The 14671-nt window shown below is 44.3% G+C and overlaps 1 protein-coding gene across 5 annotated transcripts in view; it reads right to left on the reverse strand.

Moving 5' to 3' along the window:
* Positions 1-876: 876 nt before the first annotated feature.
* Positions 877-14671, reverse strand: part of tsc2 (TSC complex subunit 2) — a 106138-nt gene continuing 92343 nt past the window's right edge. For all 5 annotated transcript variants that reach the window (XM_084318883.1, XM_084318886.1, XM_084318885.1 and 2 more), the window contains 7 exons: positions 13597-13683; positions 11698-11884; positions 11110-11249; positions 7014-7092; positions 2311-2402; positions 1394-1492; positions 877-1196 (listed from right to left, as the gene is read on the reverse strand). In XM_084318883.1, coding sequence (XP_084175009.1) covers positions 1029-1196; positions 1394-1492; positions 2311-2402; positions 7014-7092; positions 11110-11249; positions 11698-11884; positions 13597-13683 — 852 coding nt within the window. In that variant the 3' untranslated portion in view covers positions 877-1028. The remainder of the gene's footprint in view (positions 1197-1393; positions 1493-2310; positions 2403-7013; positions 7093-11109; positions 11250-11697; positions 11885-13596; positions 13684-14671) is intronic.

Consider the following 14671-nt stretch of genomic DNA (forward strand, 5'->3'; position numbering starts at 1 on the left):
ACCGACTCTGCATGTGTGTTACTAGGGCTGGCTTTAAAGCTCCCAGCAGGTAACCAATCAGCACTAATTGGCTAATTGGCAGCCCTCACCTGCATGCCCCGTGACACAAGAGTAATCAGGCCTGCCTGCACAGTGACACAGGAGTGATCAGCTCCTGGTACATAACAAAGACTATGGTGTAGTTACTCTTTAACAAGACTATGGTGTAGTTACTCTAACAAGACTATGGTGTAGTTACTCTTTAACAAGACTGTGGTGTAGTTACTCTTAACAAGGCTATAATGTGCCTGTCCGCTGTACAGACTGCGTCTAGTTTTTTACCAACGGATTTCCAGTTCCACGTTTGCGATCTGTGATATGATTGGCCACTGACGTTTCTGGTGCGATCTGATTGCGTTTCTGGTCATGTGACATGTGCGCCCAATCGCGTGACGCGCCTATTTCCGCCTCGAACAGCTGCAAACTACCTAACGCCTAGTTTATCACTAGTTAAGCTTAGGCGACTCTTTCGAAGTTGGTTAAGGTTAGAGTTTGGAATCAGAGTTGGTGTTCTATCGCCCTGCTCTAAGACAAACTCTAACCTTAACCAACTTCGAAAGAGTGCCTAAGCTTAACCGGTGATAGAAACAGGCGTCACACGTTAGGCGCAACCAGAAACGTCAGTGGCTAATCAGATCGCAGAACGCGAATGTGGAACTGGAAATCAGTTGGTAAAAGTACAGTAATCAGGCGTACAGAATAGCCAACCTGATGTGATGTTGCACTGTAGAACTCCATGATGTACGGAAAGAAAGACATTTAATAACCAACACCCCCATGGAAATTAGCATGGATAAAATATCACAAACTCACACATGTTTTTCATAGAGACTAGAGTATTATTTTATTTTCACACACACATGGTACTAGTATTTAAAAAGTATGAATTTCATCCCAGCTTCATCTCAGATGTCTGTGCGTGTGCGTGTGTGTGTGTGATAGAGAGAGAGCATGAGAAATGTAGGCCGGCAAGGTAAAATGTAGGGAGGTCAAACAAAATCAGTAAAGTCGTCCACAGTGGATACCAGCCTCTTTCTCTGGCCAGAAGCCTCTGTGTTGCCTGCAGCGCCACCTTGCTGGTAGGAGGACTTATTCTGCGAGTGGCCTTGTGTTAGGGAGATGCCTGGCGTGGGACGGGACTGGATGTCCTCCAGGGCCTGGGGGGAGGGAGAGGGAAAGCGGAAGGAGGGGGGACAGGACGGACAGAAGGATGGAGTGAAAGAAAGATAGAGTACTTAGTACTTAGAAGTTAACTCATTACTCCAGACGAAAATATCATCAAGATTAAAAAGAGTAGATAGGTAGACGGATATAAATGAGAATAATGTGTATGTGTGTGTGTGTGGTCTCCTACCCGGGTTCTGATCCTCTTTATATGGCGTAGCCTGGCGAGCCACTTAGAGGCGTAGGCATCAGATGGATTAGCTCTGTACTGATGCACTAAGGAGGCCATCTGGAGACAAAGAAAGGAGAGTTAGTTATATATACCGTGGCGTAGGGCTGTCACTTTTCCCCATATTTAAATAATTTGTTCCATGTAATTCAAACTTTTATGTAATCAGAATCTTCTATTATAACCACATGTCTTTTCATAATCGCAAGCACTCCCAAAACAATCATTGGTTATTATCGGTTTGGAGAGTTGATTTTTCAATGGCCAATGTTGATATTTAGAGAGCAGGGCCAATGGCCAATATAAAGATTATAATTTTTTTTGCATCTGATCAAAAGACAACAATTGAATAATAACAAATGAGACACAAACATAAGGCTGGCAACATAAAGAGATATACTGTAAGAGACGGAGAGGAAAAGAGAGATACTGTAAGAGAGAGGAAAAGAGGGAGTAGAGAGAAACTGTAAGAGACAGGAAAAGAGGGAGTAGAGAGATACTGTAAGAGACAGAGGAAAAGAGGGAGTAGAGAGATACTGTAAGAGACAGATACTGTAGAAGAGAGATACTGTAAGAGACAGAGAGGAAGAGAGATACTGTAAGAGACAGAGAGGAAGAGAGGGAGAATAACCCTGTTCCCTGTTGAGCACAAACAAACAAATCAAGGAAGAATTATTCAACAGAGACACAATGTTCGCTTGCAGCAAACCTGACTTAGCAAGCCTATGACCTCTGTTCATTGTGTGTGTGTGTGTGTGTGTGTGTGTGTGTGTGTGTGTGTGTGTGTGTGTGTGTGTGTGTGTGTGTGTGTGTGTGTGTGTGTGTGTGAGAAAGAGAGAGAGGAGAGGAGAGAAAGAGAGTGTGCGTCTGCATCTTACATTGGCATGCAGGGCCATCTGCCTGACCAGCAGAGGCAGGTTCCGATCTGAAACTATCTTTGCCACCGTTGTGTCGACCAAGCCCTCCAGGTCTGAGACAGAGAGAAGAACAAGAGGTGAGGAACGAGAAAGTAAGTTCAACAACCACAGTACTTTAGTGTTTACTGTTTATCCAAACATTCAAAACCACAGTACTTTAGTGTTTACTGTTCATTTCAAACATTCAAAACCACAGTACTTTAGTGTTTACTGTTCATTCAAACATTCAAAAACCCCAGTGTTTACTGTTCATTCAAGATATTCCAAATAGGGGATGCACCGATTAGAAAATGTCAGTATCATCAGCTGATACCAAGTACCGCTCTGATCCATCACTTTTACTCACCAATATAGATTTAGACCATAAGTTTGACTGAGATCATCTAAATTGGTTCTATATATCATGGCCCTAATATATACACACTGGCAGATATCACCCCCCGTCTCATGGATATGTGAAGGACGGGCGGTACTACTGCCACGGGAGGAGTGGAAGCAATTAGGCAGCTGATTAGTACTGATAGAACACACATGTGCACCATTAGATCACCCACATCCCACACACACACACACCAGACACACACACTAGGTCAGATATAGTTAAGTTGAGAGGAGGTGAGGTAGGAGTGTTGTATTGAGAGAGAGATTGTTTGTGTACAGAGTTTTGCGAGGTGAGAGGTAGTGAGAGGAGAGGTGAAGGCGAGAAGGTGTTCATTGTGTACTGGACCCTAGACTGGCTGAGAAACCCCGTTGTGTACTGACCCTGGACCGGACGACTACTCTGAGTATTGAACAATCCTTTTTCTGTACGAGAGCCCGTTTTGTGTTTTGAACATCGGACTGTATTACGACCATTCTCTTTGCCCATCGGACTATATTCTGCCTTATTTCAATAAATATTCTTATTGATTGATATTGCACTTGTGTGGACATTTGAATTTGTTTGTTTTTTTAACCATGACGAGTCTGAACACCACCAGGCTCGTCACAATACATATATGCGCAGTGTGCGTACACAGTCATTTTCTGTTTATCATTGTCTGATTTCAAGTTCAAGTTCAAGTTCAAGTTCTTTAATAGTTGTCATACAGAAGTACAGAATACTTTCATACAAAATGCTTCTTACTGTTACGCTCCAGAGACTGTGCTAGACAAGATAGTATCAAATAACATAATAACATAATATAGCATGAATTTAGAAGAAGAAAATGAGGTCACAGTGTTCGGTATAGACATATGTACAATGTTCTGAGTTACCATATAATATACAATACACAATACTATGCAGTGTACTAATGTACAGTACTATCTAGTGCAAAGCAGAAATGGGATGAGGTACAATTTTAGGTACAATTTACAGTAAGGTGTACGAGTTGTAGTGCAATCCTTCATCCATAAATATAAAGTGTGGGGAGTGGGTGCTACAGTGTGTTTGTTTAAAGTGGGTGTGTGCTATAAAGTGTGTGGAGTGGGTGCTACAGTGTGTTTGTTTAAAGTGGGTGTGTGCGTGTGGATGTGTGTGCTATGTGCGTTTGGTGGTTGTTGTTGTGTAGTGTTCATTCATTGTTCGTTTAGCAGCCTGATGGCCTGGGGATAGAAGCTACTTCTGAGTCTTTCTGTGCTCGCCTTGAGACTCCTGTATCGCTTGCCTGACCGCAGCAGTTCGAAGAGGCAGTTGTTCGGGTGACTGGAGTCTTTAATGATTCTCTTAGCCTTGCCCTTGCAACGCTTGTAGTAAATGTTCTGGAGGGTGGGGAGCCCCCCTCCAATTGTGCGTTCGGCTGAACGTGTCACTCTTTGTAGTCTGCTTTGGTCTTTTGCAGTGCTATTCCCAAACCAGGAGGTGATGTTGCCGGTCAAGATGCTCTCTATTGTACATGAGTAGAAGTTCTTAAGGATCTTCTGGCTGACTTGGAACTTCCTTAGGCGCCTGAGGAAGTAGAGGCGTTGTCGTGCCTTCTTCACCACACTGTTAATGTGTGTGGTCCATGTCAAGTCCTCGGATATGTAGGCTCCGAGGTACTTGAAGCTGTTGACTCTCTCAACCGGTGCCCCGTCGATGCTGAGGGGGCTGTAGTCCTTGACCCCCGACCTCCTGAAGTCCACAATCATCTCCTTTGTTTTGCTGACGTTCAGGGAGAGGCTGTTTTCCTGGCACCATCCCGCCAGGACCTTGACCTCTTCCAGGTAGGCCCTCTCGTCGTTGGCAGAGATCAGGCCCACCACCACTGTGTCGTCAGCAAATTTGACGATTGTATTGCTACTCCGCTGAGCCACACAGTCGTGTGTGTACAGGGAGTAGAGGAGGGGACTCAGAACACAGCCCTGGGGGGCCCCTATGTTGAGGGTGATGGATGAGGAGGTGCAGTTGCCTGCTCTCACCACCTGGGGTCTGCCAGTCAGGAAGTCCAAGACCCACTGGCAGAGGTCATAGCCCAAGCCCAGGTCCCTGAGCTTGGCTATGAGTATGGAGGGGACTATGGTATTGAATGCCGAGCTGTAGTCGATGAATAGCATTCTCACATAGTTCCCCTGCCTCTTGTCCAGGTGTGATGCTGCTGTGTGCAGCACATGGGATATGGCGTCCTCCGTGGACCTGTTGGGGCGGTATGCAAATTGCAGGGGGTCCATGTTGATGGGGAGGGAGGAGCAGATGTAGCCCTTTACTAGCTTCTCAAAGCACTTCATGGCTATGGAGGTGAGAGCTACAGGGCGGTAGTCGTTGAGGCAAGCAGGCTTGGATTTTTTGGGTACAGGGATAATAGTGGACTTCTTCAGGCAGGTGGGGATGACAGCCTGTTCTAAGGACAGGTTAAATATGTCAGTGAATACTGGGGCCAGTTGGTCGGCACAGACTTTTAGGACGCGGCCGGGGATGCCGTCCGGACCTGCTGCCTTCCTGATATTCACTTTTTTAAAGGTCCGCCTCACCTCATGCTCTGTTACCCTGAACACTGCGCCTCCATCAGCAGCCGACCCCCCCCCCCCCATTGCAGAGGCTTGTGAGCTGGTGTTGTTATTACCAGCATCAAACCTCGCATAGAAGGTATTGAGGTCGTTTGCTAAGGAGATGTCACTGTTCAGTTTGAGGGAGGCGCCTTTGTAGTCTGTCATCGTTTTGAGCCCCTGCCACATAGCTCTAGAGTCAGCTTGTTCAAACTGGAGTTCAATTTTATCCCTGTAGCGCCGTTTGGCCTCTGACACTGTCCTCCTTACGTTGTGTCGCGCCACCTTGTGGTCATTCATGTTGCCTGCCACTAGGCCGTCATTGTATGCTTTGGTGCGCTCTCTCAGAGCTTCACGGACGGATTTGTCTACCCAGGGTTTTTGATTTGGGTAAACTTTCATTTTGGTAGTGGGGATTGTTTCTTTCACCCTAGTACAGACATAGTCCAGCACTGTCTCCGTGTAGGCATTAATGTTATCTGTGTCGCGGAACACAATCCAGTCTGTGTGGTGAAACACTGACCGGATCGTCTCTTCTGACGTCAGATCCCATTTCTGCACCTCTCGCGAGACTACGGGAGTACTTTTAATTCTCTGTCTATACTTTGGTGAAAGGAAAATGGATGCGTGATCTGACTTGCCAAAGCCACTATCAGAATGAGCCTTGTAGCCACCTTTAAATTGCGTGTAACAGTGATCTAGGATGTTACCGCCTCTGGTGTTGCAAGTCACATGCTGATAGAAGTCGGGCAATACCTTTCTCAGATTGGCGCTGTTGAAATCTCCCAGTACTAAAATGGCGGCGTTAACGTTAGCCACTTGTATTCTATTTACCTCGTCGTGTAGTCTGGAGAGCGCAACCTTGTTGCTGGCTTGCGGTGGAATATACACTCCGACCAGGACGATCGCCGTTAACTCCCTCGGGAGGAAGAAAGGACGACACTTGATGGTTATATATTCCAGTTCTGGGGAGCAGTGGTTGGATAATTCCTTCACGTTCGTTGGATCACTCCAATTTTTGTTAAACATGAAGGCAATACCTCCTCCACGTTGTTTACCGGACTCTGATGATGTCCGATCCTTTCTATGGATAAAGAAGTGATCCGCTGGTTGAATTGCGTGATCTGGAACCTCCGGTGTGAGCCATGTTTCGGTGAAGCAAAGGATATTGCAGTCCCTAACGTCTCTTTGATATTGAATCCTTGCTCGGATGTCATCCAGTTTATTGTCTATTGATTGTACATTGGCTAGCAATATACTGGGAAGTGGTGTACGGTGGCGTCTGGATCTCAGCCTGTTTCGGATCCCAGCCCTCTTTCCTCGTCGTCTTTTCCTGGGCTCTGGGAACAAAGGGTCTGGTCCTAGTCTCCGGAGAATTTCTTCAGGCCATTGGTGTGGTTCGGAAAGCTGATCCAGCGAGTAATCCAGTTGGTAAGTTTCCCGTAATCCAATGTCTATGAGTGACTGACGGTCATATACATTAAATGCACCAACAGTTGGTACGCACAAAACTCTAAAAACTATAAATATTAACAAAAGTAAACACAGTCTCGACGGAGCCATCATCATTTTTTTTTTTTTTTTTTTTTTTTTCCTGTTTCAATTGTTCATTATTATTATTATTCCTTTTAAAAATATATAGGAAACTTGCAAACTGCTTTTGTGTGAAAGCTCTTCATAAATAAACCTGACTCGACTTGATTCCATTTCCTACTCACCTTTGCGGCACTGCAGGGTCACCAGGTTACATTCGTAGTCCAGAGGCTTTATGATGACTTCTACGAAGTTGAACTGGCCCTGTTGGAGAGGAAGAAAGAGTCGAAATAGGAGTTCCCAGCATTCACTGTGGCAACAGTTTTAACAGCGTATCTGCAAGTTTCAACAAGTTCAATTGAAGACTTTTTAAGACCTTTTTAACCTCTTAAGCCCGTCACAAATAGATCAATACAGTCCGTATTAACACTTTCAGCGCCAGCCATGTAAGCCATCCTTGTACTCATTGCGCCACCGCTGTAAGAGATAGGGATTTTCACTGTGCGTCGCGGGGTTTGCAGGGCTATATCTATATTCTATATTATAGCTATGGAGACAATACTATGGCCCATTTGACATTAACTATCCCTCGTTCAACATGTGAAAAATAATTTTTTCTTTCATGTATACCGTGGTGAATATTGTATAGTTTCAGAGTGATCCTGGCTAATTCCTGGTAACTGTGCTATGGAGCGATATGTGAATTTTGCTAAAAGCGTTCGTGTTGCTCACCTAGACACGCTACTATTTCCAAATCAAAGGTATATAATAGGTATTATGTTTCATCATGAATGCATGAAAGGGGGGGGGTCGTTTTTTGATGCTTTGATCGTCAGCAACGCCATACGCTTTGGAGTACGTGTACGTTACACATTATCGTTGCGATCGATGTGAAATCATTGTTGGATCAAAGTAGGATTGATGTCATATAGTCCTTACTAGGAGGTATCCCAAAAAGAATATTCCAATTGTCTGATCATGATTTCCAGTATTGGTGTCGATCGGGTCCCTGACATGAAGTGGCACAAGATATGCCTCAAGTGTGCTGAACGCGTTTCGAACTGGTCGGATGAAGCGATTTACCTGGTTTGGTCTAAATTCTCCGTCCGGACGAAATTAGATGCGACACAGTGTGAAATAAGGTTTCAAAGGGTGGGCGATACTGCCACCTAGCAGGATGCGGGCGGTATTGCACTCTAGGGATCTCAGAATGATTTCCTATGGTAACAGAGGTCCGTGACATTGCATAGAATAAAAAAATCGAATAAAAGAAAAAACTATGAAAACCCGAGAAATCTCGGGTTTTGGCGCTCAACCGCTGGCGAGATAACCCGAGAAATCTCGGGTCTGGCGCCCTATGTGTTAAGTGATGTTGTGTTTATTTTTCAATTGTAGCCAGCAGTAAAGACCCTAACCCTATCAAAACAGCAGTCAAAGTGTATATTTTCAGCACTACGTTTTTTTTTTTTTTTTTTTTTTACAAACGTTTTAATTGGTGAAGCAAGTTTGTACAATTGCAAAATCAGCATTATTCATTCACCATTTTCCCCTTTTTTGTATAATCTACCCCACCCACCCAACCCCACGCGCCCACCCCCCTTCCACCCCCAAACCGACCCACCCACCCACCCCACGGATCAACAGGTAGGACTGTATACATAACATGTAACACGAAAAAAAGTTAAAATACACAGTAATAATAATTGCTACTAACAATAATACAATTATTAAATTCAATTAAATAATATAAAGTACAAATATAACAATGAAAAATGTAATAATAAAAAGAAAATAGTCTGAGTCAGGTATGGTACATTAAACAGTTATAGAGTATACATAGTTAACTAGTGGTATTACATAGTACTGCTGGGCCTGGTTAGATGGGAGGGCCACTCAAAAACGAAAGACACTCAGTCAGGAAGGAGAACAGATAGACTGTTAAAGTAGGAAATGAACGGCTGCCACTTTTTAAAGAATCTTACGTTAACTCCTCTAAGTACATACTTAATCTTCTCTAGTTTTATAAACGATAAAGCCAGGCGGAGAAGGAGGGGGGGGGGGGTAGACAATTTCCAGGCTAGGAGTATTCTCCGTCTGGCCAAGAGCGTGGCAAAGGCCAACATGTCAGTCTCGTTTGAATTAATAGGGAGAGGCTCAGCCGGTACCACGAAAATGGCCAATAGTGGACAGGGCTGTATTGTAGTATCTAGTATATCGAGAGCACATCAAATATTGAGGACCATAATGGTCTAAGCCCTGGGCAGGACCAAAACATGTTATAGAGTTGGTAGTAACCCAAGCCAAGGGGGCGGAGTAGAGTAGCCCGACCCATGAAATGAATGTGTCCCCGAACCAAAATGTCCGCAGAGTCGTGAACAAGTACCCCCACTCCACGCGGTCAAAGGCCTTCTCCGCGTCCAGAGATATAATTACCTCAGGAGGGAGAGAAGGGCCTGAAGTGTGAATAATATTCAAGAGTCTGCGAATGTTGGAAAAGGAGTGGCAACCTTTAATGAAGCGAGTCTGGTCTTCAGAAATAATCAGAGGTAGGATATTTTTAAGACGCCTGGCCATCACCTTAGCAATGACCTTTCCATCGTTGTTAATCAGCGAAATTGGACGATATGACCCACAATCTGTGGGGTCTTTGTCTTTTTTAAGTAGGAGGGAAATGGTTGCTTGGGTAAGTGTATGTGGCAGTGTTCCACTTTTCAGGGACTCGTTAAACATTTCCATCAGAAGCGGGGCGAGCTTGTCATGGTCTCAATTTCCACTCTTCAGTGTCACGCTGATGACACTCAGCTCTACATCAGCACCTCACCCTCCACTCCTCTCCCCCACAGCACCTCGTCAACTGTCTCCTTAACATCAAGGCCTGGATGTCATCCAATTTCCTGAAGCTAAATAGCAAGAAGACTGAGCTCATGGTTGTGGCCAAGCAGTCACTGCTCCGGAAGGTTGGAGATCTCCTCCTTGAAGTGGATGGCTGCCTAATCCACCCTTCCCATCCTAGGTTCCCTTCTCTTCCTACATCCAGAGAACCGCAGGTATTCGCTACTAAACTTCCGGTGCATCCACAGTCCTTAACTCATTGGACGCAGACAACGCTTATATACGTGTTTGTCCGACAACCGTTGAACGCCAAACCACATATTTTTGATCGGTATTTCTTTTATTCGATATTTCCATTCATTATCCATCCAGGGAGCCTGGTGTTATCATTGGGAATGGGTCTGAGATCGCAAAAGTCCAATACCGCCGCCTGGTAGGTTGCGGCCGGTATTGCACATCCTTTGAAACTCTGTGTATTGGGGTCGATTATATAGGTCCGGGCGGAATTTTCCTTGTCGGGCATGACGAGCGGTTATAACGCATGGATTGATAAGAATCAAACACTCCCGATTCATGTTCTTTGGTGGATTATGTTGGCGACACGATCGACATCAATACTTGGAATGGCGATCAGATAATTGGAATATTCTTTTTGGGGTACATCGTATATTCACCACGGTATAAAACGGGAATGTATGGATGAAAAAAATATTAATTTTTCACATATTGAACGATAGATACTCGATGTCAAATGGGCAATAGTATTATATCCATAGCTATAATATATAATATAGTTTTAGCCCTGCAAACACCACCACGTATTCCTATACTTTAAAGCATTGGCCTTTCAACCACACAGTAAACAGCGCCCTCTGGCGCTGAATGAGTTAACCTAACCTAGAACTATAGGTTAAACTGAAAACAGAGCGTGAGCTCCCAATTTACTAAAAGTGTAAAAAAAATAAACATTTAAAAGAGCAAAATATCAAAGAGCATTTTGCTGTGACAAGCGACACATTATAGAAAAAATTGTAAGATACAAAACATGAATAACTCGAGATTTGTCGAGGAAAGAAAATAGTGGGGGGGGGAAACAACAAATAGGCCGGCATGTTAACGGCATACAGTCCAAGTCAGCTGTTAGCCAGCCTACGTTAACACATTATAACTTTATTTATGTATGGACTTTAATGTTTAGATTTTTTGTCCGGATTCCCTGAGTTAATATCAAAGTCTGGTGAAAATTCCACTTGAATGGCCACATTGGAAATATATTTACGGGACAAAATGCTGATGTGTTCCAATACTTATTTCCCCCATTGTACGTACTTTTAGGCAAATGTTCTGAAAATATGGCTAGGGCTTAACAGGTTAATGCCACTTAGAGCAATGTTTTATTTCAATAGAGCTGGGGTACGGTTAGGGTTGTGTGTGTTTGTGTGCCTGTACCTTAATGGTGCCCAGGTTGTACTCTTCCCCGGCGTCGTTGTAGACCACCATGACGAAGTCATTGCCGATGTGGCGCTTCTTGTTGCAACAGCCCTTGTCACTCTCTCTGTTGGGCATCAGCGTTGCTATGTGGAAGATAGCTGAGGAGACAAGACAAACTGTCTCATAACCATGTTTTATTTGCCCCAAATTGAAGGGTAAATGTCCCTAAAATCCCACCCCAAAAGTGTGGTTGTATATGAATTCAGCCATTTTCATCCACGTCCAGGGACCGTCCCTACATTTGTTTTGTACCGTCCCGGGCGCCTGTAGCCTTTCTCCAACGCGTTCGTGTTTCCGCGTCTCTGATTGGCCAGGTCATGTGACAAGTACGCCCAATCGTGGGACTGCAAGGAAATAGGCGCAGAACTTGCCGTCCCACGATTGGCGCACATGTCACATGACCTGACCAATCAGAGTGCAAAACGGGAACCCGGAAACGTTCGAGAAAAGCTACACGCGTCCCGGGCTGAACGAACACAAACACGAACACGAACACACACACACACACACACACACACACACACGCACGCACACACGCTTGCTGACCCTGCATGATGTCGTCATGCCAGCAGTAGGTGAACTCTCCGTCGTCTCCGTACTGGTCCAGCCCTCCCAGGAAGATCTGGTCCGGGTCGCAGTCCTTCAGGTGGATCAGCTTGCCCAGCCCTGTCAAGAAGGCGGCGTAGCGGTTGGAGCCGTACTCGTTAGACAGGATGGACACCTCGTTGTTCACCTGGCGGGTGGAGGGTAGAGAGTCACTGAGTGAGTCTGTTTTGAGTCCAATAAAGGTAGAGTAAAAGGTACATGTTTGTTTTGGCATTTGATGTATCTTTACAGATGTATGACCTTTGGGGGGGGAAAAAAGCAGATCTGGTCAATTTGTTGTAGAGCAGCGGTTCCCAAACTTTTTTGGCCGTGCACCCCCTGTCACCTCCCGACCTAGCTGACGCACCCCCCAATGGGTTTCTGTTAGAAAAAATTGTTGCTGGTCTCCGTGCACAGATGAAGCACACCTGTGTCAGACACGCCTGAGACATTATTGTTTATTATTATTATTAAAACATACGTTTTTTATTAAAACGTTTCTTGAATTTCATGATTTACACAGTGAAAATCCCCATTTGAAATAATGTATATTAGTTATATTTATTAGGCATACAAAAAAAATTGGTTCCTGTTGGTTGTCAGTTAAGGCCATGAGTACCGTAATTTTCGGACTATAAGCCGCGCCTTTCCCCCCCATTTTTCGACCCTGCGGCTTATGTAACGGTGCGGCTAATCTATGGATTTTTACAGCTAACGGCCACTAGGGGACCTCCTAAATCTATGGATTTTACAGGTTACAGTCCACCACCTTTAACTCTCACTCGCTCTTCTCTCACAGGCACACAGCTGCTGCAAGTTAATAAATGGGAGCTTCCTCAAACAGCCATCTCTTTCCCGACAATCCCCTCTGTGCACGAACCCTATTATGGTAATTAAACATTAAAACACCTGCGGCTTATATATGTACACATCATAGGGCGGCTACGTGGTGTAGTGGGCAAGGCACTCGCCATGAAATGCTGGAGACACTGGGCTCGTCAGTTCGAGCCCAGCGCTCCACATTTGCTTTCAGTTTAGCTGGTCGTCCGTACTAATACACATTGGCCGTATTAGGGGGTGGGAAACTGATGGGTGGGGATCGGGCGTTGTGGACAGCGACTCCTACAGGTCGGTTGGTGCGCCTGCGCAGTAGAATCAGGAAGTGTCGGGGGCAGCGTGAGCCTCCCACGCGTTACTCCTCGCCACTGAGAGATCGAGCTGCGCAGGTGAAAAGATGCGACTGCTGTTACCTCAAGTACCGGAGGGGACTTGTGCTATGTATGACTTAGTCCACATTGCAGCCGGCTTGTGGGAGGCAAGAAACAGCGTCCGTGACAGGGGAGGGTTGAATTGGATGATACGAAATTGGGATGGGAGAAAATATAGAAAAATGGGAGAAAAAGTGGATAAAAAAATATATATATATGTACACATCATTCAATTTAGCTGCTGCGGCTTATATTCAGGTGCGGCTTATAGTGCAAAAATTACGGTAGGTAGGGAATTTATTTTATTTAATTTTTAATTTTATCTCTTCCCACGGCGATTATGGATAGGGAATTTCTTTATTTAATTAAAATGTTCACGACAACATGGATGCATGTACTCTGCCAGCATGTTTAATATCCATAATACTAAAGGTTTGACTAATATTTTTATGAAAATGTATTGTAAAAAAATTATAAAATAAAAAATTACGTAGCCTTTTCATGTCACGCACCACCTAGAGGGCGCTCGCGCACCACAAGGGGTGCGCGCACCACAGTTTGGGAACCACTGTGTAGAGTATTTCTGCCTTGCGATTCTGATTGGAGGATCATGAAAAGAGGTGTGTGTGTGTGTGTGTGTGTGTGTTCTCACCTGTCCAGCCCCTACAAACACCACTCCTATCTTGTGGGTGTCATAGGGGGGCATCTGGTCCAGTACCTTCAAAGCACGGTCAATCACCTATAGCAGAGCACACACACAGGTTCAAAGATCTCATTTTCTACTAGGTTATAGTTTAAGAGTCCTACTTAGGGATGTCTGATATTATCGGCCTACCGACTTGCAAGGGCAAGGCTAAGAGAATCATTAAAGACTCCAGTCACCCGAACAACTGCCTCTTTGAACTGCTGCGGTCAGGCAAGCGATACCGGAGTCTCAAGGCGAGCACAGAAAGACTCAGAAGAAGCTTCTATCCCCAGGCCATCAGGCTGCTAAACGAACAATGAATGAACACTACACAACAACAACCACCAAACGCACATAGCACACACATCCACACGCACACACTCACTTTAAACAAACACACTGTAGCACCCACTCCACACACTTTATAGCACACACCCACTTTAAACAAACACACTGTAGCACCCACTCCCCACACTTTATATTTATTGATGAAGGATTGCACTACAACTCGTACACCTTACTGTAAATTGTACCTAAAATTGTACCTCATCCCATTTCTGCTTTGCACTAGATAGTACTGTACATTAGTACACAGCATAGTATTGTATATTATATGGTAACTCAGAACATTGTACATATGTCTATACCGAACACTGTGACCTCATTTTTCTTCTTCTAAATTACATGCTATATTATGTTATTTGATACTATCTTGTCTAGCACAGTCTCTGGAGCGTAACAGTAAGAAGCATTTTGTATGAAAGTATTCTGTACTTCTGTATGACAACTATTAAAGAACTTGAACTTGAACTATTATCGGCCGATATCGGCATTAAAATGTGATATCGAAAAATATCGGTATCGGTTTTCAATTTTCCTTTTTTTTTTTTTTTTTTTTACATTTCTATAACCTTTATTTACCCAGGCAAGCAAGTAAGAACAAATTCTGATTTAATTAATTGTCAAAAGTATGCATAATGTTGTGTTAATTCCACAACAAGAGATATGTAATGTTAATTACCTGAAATTATTCCGTTTTTTG

Source organism: Notolepis coatsorum (genome assembly GCF_963971535.1).
Source record: "Notolepis coatsorum genome assembly, chromosome: 7".
Lineage (NCBI taxonomy): Eukaryota > Metazoa > Chordata > Actinopteri > Aulopiformes > Paralepididae > Notolepis > Notolepis coatsorum.